At 30.7% G+C, this 7,920-nt stretch overlaps 2 protein-coding genes across 2 annotated transcripts; both read right to left on the bottom strand.

Moving 5' to 3' along the window:
- Positions 1-714: 714 nt before the first annotated feature.
- On the bottom strand, positions 715-3,364 carry LOC145011227 (uncharacterized; the record flags this gene model as incomplete). The annotated part of the gene is made up of 5 exons (XM_078969889.1): positions 715-921; positions 2,100-2,191; positions 2,565-2,682; positions 3,049-3,099; positions 3,226-3,364. Coding segments are annotated over 5 exons (471 nt in total), but the record flags the coding sequence as incomplete, so codon positions are not given.
- A 1,624-nt stretch (positions 3,365-4,988) lies between these two features.
- On the bottom strand, positions 4,989-6,604 carry SBH2 (sphingoid base hydroxylase 2). The gene is made up of 2 exons (XM_078969625.1): positions 6,115-6,604; positions 4,989-5,774 (listed from the first exon to the last, which is right to left on the bottom strand). Exons 1-2 carry the CDS (start codon positions 6,334-6,336, stop codon positions 5,220-5,222), a joined length of 777 nt encoding a protein of 258 aa, XP_078825751.1. The 5' UTR covers positions 6,337-6,604; the 3' UTR covers positions 4,989-5,219.
- Between the last annotated feature and the right edge of the window lie 1,316 nt (positions 6,605-7,920).

Raw genomic sequence — 7,920 nt, forward strand, 5'->3', positions numbered from 1 at the left:
GTAGAATATTCTAACATTCTAAAAATCATATTTGAATATTTACAGTATAATATTTTATTAGAATATTTTACTTATTTTTCAGAAAAAGGGTAAATTTTTTTATGATTAAAGTGACGAAAATAATAATAAAAAAAAATCGATTTTTCCTTTTATTTTGTATTTTAAAATTATTTTTAGACTTGGTCTCATGGTCCCACAAAATTAGCATGGCCTCAAATAAATCTGAACATATAATAGAGCATTAGATCAAAAGTAATTTATTAAGGACATGATCATCATCTTACCAATCTCATTTAATGTATAATTTTTTTGTGTTATTTAATATATTAATACAAATGACCAAAAATTTACATCATAAATCAAATTTTCAGATTTTTTTTTTTAAATATAGTATTTTTCGTTTTTTTAAAAGAAAATGCAAATTTTTTTAATTTTTTATGATTTTTTTTTAAACAAACTATAATTTTTTCAAAAAACTGCTATTTAAAAATAAAATAAAAATAAAAAAAGACCGCATTTTTTTTCAAAAAAACTGCAATTATTTAAAAAAAAACTTCATTTTTAAATAAAAAAACCGCAAGTTTTTTTTAAGAAAGTTACATATTTTTCAAAAAAAAACTGCACGTTTTTTAAATAAGTAAATTTTTAGGTACATATATGCACATTTTTTTCAAATGTATATATGTATATTTTTTATACTATAATATTCGTAACTAAATCACAAAAAATCTCATTTTTATTAATTAATCTATAAACATAATAGTACAAATATTCTATTCGATATAAAATAAAATATAAAAAATATAAAAAAAAAATGTTACAAATTTCAAAGCATTTTCATCTCTTCGTGTCAATATTTCCTTATTTTCTTCAATTTATCATTTTTCACCTCTTCAATATCCACCACACTTTCTTCCAAATCTACAAGAAAATTTATATATATATATATATATATATATATATATATATATATATATATATATATATATATATATATATATATTGATGCAAAAACACTCACAAAAATACATATTTGATTTTCATGTGAATCATGTAATTCATATATGATTTACATGTGATATAAATGTGAATCATATAATTCATATGTGATTTACATGTGAATTACATTTTATTCTAAGTGAATAAATTTGAATCATGTAATTTATATATGATTTAAATGTGAATTACATGTACATCATGTGATTCATTTGTGATTTACATGTGAATCACGTTAGATTTACATGTGAATCACATGCAATTCATATATGATTCACTTATGATTTACATGTTAATCATGTAACTTATATATGATTTACATGTGAATCATGCAATTTATGTGTGATTCACTTGTGATTTACATATGAATCACATTAGATTTACATGTGAATTACATGTAATTCATATATGATTCACTTGTAATTTATATGTGAATCACATATAATTCATATGTGATTTTCATGTGAATCACATATAATCAGAAGGCTAAAAATATAAAAAGTAATGATTTTGAAATGTGAATGTTGTGTTATTTTGATCATTATCTAATCAAAACTACATAAATGGTCCCTGTTTAAAATTAAATTACATTAATGGTCCCTGTGTAAGACAAAGTACGTTGTTATATCTTTTTGTATAATATAAAATACGAGAAACTAATTTATATTTATTTTTTAAATTTTGGAAGCAATTGAAGGAAATATTAACAAAACAGGTAGAACTTGGATAATGAGACATTTTTAAGACCATTTTCAGCCCATAATACCATTTTTTGCACCAAAGAGTATATTTTTTATTTTTTTAAATTGTATAGATTTTCAAAAGTACACCCCTTACACTTGTTAGTTTTTTTTTTTGCAAATTCATCTTGCAACTTTTTTGTTGCATTAACTTTATAAATTATATTAAGACACGATTATTACCAAATAAATAAAGTAATTTAAATTTATAACATAATATTACAAGTAATAATGGGAAAAAAAACTAGTTAGATAAAGTGTTGAATAGATAAATGATCTTTGTATGGAGCAAGTGTTAATAAATAACAATTTTACCCTTGTGTATAGGACTAGGAATGATGTTGAGAATATATTACTGCTAACCTAATGGATTCATGTTTTTTAATCGCCTCAATCTTTCCTCGGCCAAACGAACTGCACGGGTGGAGCTTTTAACACCTTGGGTTATCTCCTGCCTGCAGAAATATCAGACTTGACTATGGTGTTTGTTTCTTTTTTTTTTCAGATTAAGTCTTGTCTGAATAACTGAATATAATGTTATGTGGATAAATTATGTTTAAAAAGTCTATAAGAAATGAGGGCACCCTTGGGGCAAGTTTGTAAAAAGATAGGACTTGAGGGGGAAAAGTTCAATTTCTTGACTTTCTCTATTAAGTCATTCTTTATGTAGTAAGTAAAAAAAGAAACACTCATATATATAGCTTACTAGATTAAGTTAAGTCCTGACTTTTTACAAATATGCTCTCATTTACTTTTTCCTTCCACTTAATATTTTATCCAAAGAACAATGTATCCAGACATAACTTAATGGGAAAAAATAATGCTAACCCTAAATCACTGAGCTCCATTGTTAAGTCATTGATTTCCATTCCTGATAAACGAACAGCAGCCAATGTGTCAGGAAGCTCTTCCTTAGTTACATCAAGCAGTTTTTCAAGAGACTCTGCTGCCCTTTTAAAAGATTAAGATCAGTTAACCGAATGGGAAAGTCAAAAACAGGAGTAAATGGTCAACATATTTAACTTTAAGTTTCGTTTGATTTTGCTGCCCTTTTAAAAGCCCGAACGTGTTTCTTGTGTAAAAAACGTGTTTCTTGTGTAAAAAACGCATGCTGAGGTATTTGTGTCACGTTTATCAGCCATGTGTTAGTGCAAATGAGATAATGTAAGGACAAGCCAAGATCATCACACCCTGGTACTGGAACTATGTTTGTATTGTAACCAAAGGGAAAAACTGGAAAACTATATTAATATATGCTAGTTTAAATGGTTGTAAATAGCAAGGTAAAAAGTTCAAGATTCCAAGAACTAACCAGAAGTGTAGGAATTACATAGCAGAAAAGCCAAGTAGCTGAGAGCGTTGTCTGCAGAATAGGAGTTATAAATAATTAATGATCAAGACCTAGCATCGTATCAGTTGAAATTTGTAAGAGATAAGAGGAAAATTTCTCCAATCTATGAATCCTAACCAAAAAAGTGTTATCCTGGACCTTTAATTTGTTGAAATTGGCTCAACTTTCTCACCAATTGATTGATATGGGAGAGGAAGTCAGAATTACCGACTTCGATGTCAGCGGTGGAGATGACGACGACCGAGTTTCGGAATGGGAGGTTAGGTTGTCGTCGTGATCACAGTTGCTGATATCGGTAGAGATTGCATCGGCTTTCAGCATCACGCCCGGTCCTCGCCGGAGTATGATTGACGTTGACTACGCTTCTCGTAACACAGTTTCAAGTCTCCAAGGGCAATCGCAACAAAATCGAAGACGGAGCCATGGATTAATTCCAAATCTGGACAGAATTGTAGAAGTATGGAGGCAGTAGTCTCAAACTCGATTGGTAACGAGAGTTTAATTAAGGAACATCGACTAATTTCAAATCTAGACAACATATATCTTTGGAATGAATTCCACCGTCACATCGACCAAAGTTCCGTTTTGTTCAACTCGTCCTACAGATTTGATCGGAATCAGGGAATATCGATGGAGACGAAAGAGAGACGGTGAAGACGACGATCAATCGATGGGGTGACGAATACAGGAGATGGCCATGGATTTTATACGGTGGCGTTTGATGAATCAGCGATGAAGTTACAGTGGTCTTTGGATGGCAAATCGTGACAAAGAGTGAGAGGGAGAGGGGGAGAGAGAACGAGATATGTTTCACTTGAGATCTACGATTAAGGATATTATTAAATTAAATTTGTGTTTCTTATAATACCCTTTGTATTTTTAAGTTAAGATACCCCTGCCTCTATAAGTTTTAATTTATTTACAAAAATGTCATAAATGATCTTGATCATCTGTTTTTTTTTATCTATCGTTCTACATTTATTTCTGAGATTTTTGGGAAACTATGAGTTCTCAAATGATCCTCTCTATATATATATATATATATATATATATATATATATATATATATATATATATATATATATATATATATATATATATATATGTTTATTTTTCTAGCATCATGTTGGTTTTCATAATATTAAAAATAAATTAAAAAAAAAAAAAACAAAACAAAACTGTAACATGCTTATCGACATTTTTAAGTTGTTTTTGTTGTTGTGAGGAGAGAGAGAGCCATACAAATTCAATTTTGCTGCCAAAAGAAATTTTGTATTTCAAAGTGAAATGTTAGGTTGATACAGGTTTCATAGCATTACACTTGCCTTTTTTTACCATTATAGACAATGCAATTTATCTTCCACTCAAAATAGCAATTACCTTGAAACCTATAATAATGATGACATGGCATGATTCATTGCCATGTCATTGTCCACATCATCACACATGAAGATTACTTTTATGCCACAATTTGCTTACATGGATCCACATATAAACTATAAACATAACAACTCATTAGACGGTTGAAATAATGTAAGTTTGTAACCAAACATTTTTTTGCTTTTTGTATATATAAATATATTGAAGTCTTAGTTCTTTTTTTTTTTCATTAATACATATACAGTGAGGGTATTTTGGTCATTTACTAAAAAAGAAAGAATCCAATTCAATTCCTTCCACCCTGGAATCCACTATCCTCTAGGAATGGTGAAAAAGCCAGCAAACATGGAATTAAAACGATTCCCAACAATTTTGATTCCATCCATTTGGCAACCAAACATGCCCTGGAATGGAATCTCACATTCCAATTCCAATTCCAATTCTATCAGAACCCATAAACCAAAAACACCCTAAGTGTTCTTCAACATTTCACAAAGAAATGACAACAAGTTTGCATCATATGTTTAAAAACTCCCTTTAGCTATCAATAAGTTTACAAACATCAAAATAAATGAAACATTGGTTACAATACACAAAAAAGAATAAAGAAAATTGTAATCCCAATATTTTACAAAATTGGTAGACACTATATATATTGGACACTTATGATGACAAGATAAATATACTTAAACATTTAAACAGTGAATGCAAACATAGTGATACATATATAACCTATTAACCATAGAAAAGAATCATTCATCCTTGACATCTTTTACAGGTCTTACTTCAAACCCACCATTCTCTCTCTTTTCAAGTGAATAAGGCATATAAGTCCCAAATATTTTATCCCAAACAACAAAGAAAGGCTGTGAGTAGTTATATTTTGTCCCATAAAGTTGATGATGAACATCATGGTAAGCAGAATTATTCCAGAAAAACACATGGAAAAGATTCCCAGGAAGCCATAATCCACAATGATCATCAACTGTTTTGATCGTGGCAAATGAGAAAAAGAAGATGGAAGCTCGAGGGGACATGCCTGATATGAGGAAAGCAAGTGCTCCACCAATGGTGTCCAGTAGAAGACCTTCGACTGGATGATTGTAAAGAGCTCCAAATGCGTATGGAACAATGAGGCGATGATGAAGGGAGTGGATATGGCGATATAGAAACTTGTTCTGATGCATGTACCGATGCATGAAGTATTGCCAGGTGTCGATTACCACCATTGCTGTGAAGAATTGTCTTGCGAGATCAAAGAGTGAGTGGGTTTTGGTGGTGGTGGAATCTTCATCGCTTCCAGTAACCTAAATCATAGATCGGAAATCCTAAAGATTAGAAGATGAAATTACGGAGAGACAGAATTTAGAATGGAGAAATTATCGATGATTAACAGGATCTAACTTGATACCTACTCCATTGAAGATTCGTATTTAGAAGAAATCAGTAAGCATAGTATTTATGATCACTTACGTTTTGGTAAAGGCAGAGTAACTGATTGAACCATACCAACAACCAACTTTAAACCACTTTTTCCAAAAGAGGCATCATTTGTCATTCATTCATCGTGTAGAACAAAATCAAGTTTTTGCAACAATTTATGTTTTATATTCTTAAAATAAGTATATTAGGAACAATTAAACGTACTGTGAAAAGAATAATGGCGACGACAGCTTGAATAGCCTGTTGGAGAAGAACACCTTTGACAACAGTCGTCTTCGAAACCAAATTCTTATCTTCTTCATCTTTTTTCGAATGCAATCGATACTTCTCTCCCGATCCAACCAACACGTAAAATCCAGAATACAACCAATACACCACTAACGGAGCCACCGTCCCCAAAAACTCATCCGATACATTGAACTCCATAATTTTTTTTCAGAAACAGAAAAACACTCAACACATACAGATACAGAGATACAGAAACACGAATTTTGAATCTAAGATTTCAGGTTTATACGAAACCCTAACCTTAAAAACCACGTGAAAGTATGAATACTGGAATTGAGATGAAGAACTGGAACCTTTTAGGGTTTCAACTTTCAACGACGGGTATATCCAGAAGAAACGAGATGATTGATCGTTGAAAACGACGATAGGTTCAATGGAAGGAGGCAACGAATAAGTCGCTGCTTCCATTAGAGAGCTGTGTGGGAGATTGATATATGGTGTGGGAGGGTGTTGTGTGTTATCGTGGTCAACACATGTTGTAGGAAACGTGGCGTGATGTGATTGGTTGGATAGGAGAAAGTTCTTAGAAAATGCTGTTTCGTAGGTGTTGCATTGTCGTCGGCCCGTTCGACGCCACTATTGACCATATGAGAACATGACATTAGTGATTATTTTGAAATTATTGTGATAAATATCTTTAAAAATATCATTTTTTAAAAGAATACAAATATATTTATATAAGTGTGACTGATTGATATTATTTTTTTCAGTAATAACATGATGCCCGATCCAGACAGTATGCGATTTGTACGATTGTTTAAGGCTAATCTCTCACAAGGACCCAAATATTTAAGTCCATCACAGATATTATCTAATAAATAAAGATTATATGACTATAAAAAAAGTTTCAGGGTACTTAAAACATTAAATATTGTATTACGTGATATGAATTGTTGTGATGTGGAGAATTGGATCATCAACACGAATATCAAGAATTGAATAAGACAGGTTTGTATCGAAATTTATAAGTTGAAAATTGAAAAAAGCAAACATCCTAAATTATTATACAACTTAAAACCATTGTTAGCTTATGTACAGTTGGCATTGTCAAGTCGAGCCCTTACCGCTTGGTTTGGAGCCGAGGGTTTTCTTCCCATCAAGTGGTTTTGACTCGTTGCAAATATTATGGGTTATACTATCTTGCATAGGCCAATGGAATTAAAGGAGTTGGATTTGCTATCATGCACCTATGCTTCTTTATTGAATTCAAAGTTGCATAAACGATCTTTATATATTTCTTTCTTCTTCATATATCTTCCAATTAATAAGATGTTGTGTATACTTTTTTCTTTTTTACACAAACCACCTTATGTAGAAAAATATAATGAAAATATGGATGTTTAAAAAAAAATCTAATAACAAATATGTGCCGTAAAATTTGAATCACAACAACAACTTTTCTGACCCGTAGTGAAGCGAATGCACCCTTCTAGTTATGATTAAAACCAATGGTTTATAAATTTGATACAAGAAACATCAATTCAATAACAACCAAATTTCAATAGTGCATTTATAACAGCTTATCAGCAATTCAAACCCAATCTACAATTCAACCTCAACATATTCCAACAAAACCCTTAACAAAACCCCAATAATAACTCACAACTCAATCCCAATCAATTCCAAGAAAACTCTTATCCATAAATCGACGATTTGGGTTGGTAATATTTAGAAACCGAAAAAGTTGGTTCGTTTCAGTTTTAGCAATATAAAAATCGAGAG

The sequence above is a fragment of the Lactuca saligna genome, chromosome 8, assembly GCF_052625555.1.
Source record: "Lactuca saligna cultivar CGN05327 chromosome 8, ASM5262555v1, whole genome shotgun sequence".
NCBI classification, from domain to species: Eukaryota; Viridiplantae; Streptophyta; class Magnoliopsida; order Asterales; family Asteraceae; genus Lactuca; species Lactuca saligna.

Excerpts from the sequence above, each read along its gene's own strand:
- SBH2 (XM_078969625.1), bottom strand. The coding sequence starts at position 6,336 with ATGGAGTTCAATGTATCGGATGAGTTTTTGGGGACGGTGGCTCCGTTA. Across the intron at positions 5,775-6,114 it reads TCGCCATTATTCTTTTCACA|GTTACTGGAAGCGATGAAGA; the intron begins GTACGTTTAATT and ends TCTATGATTTAG.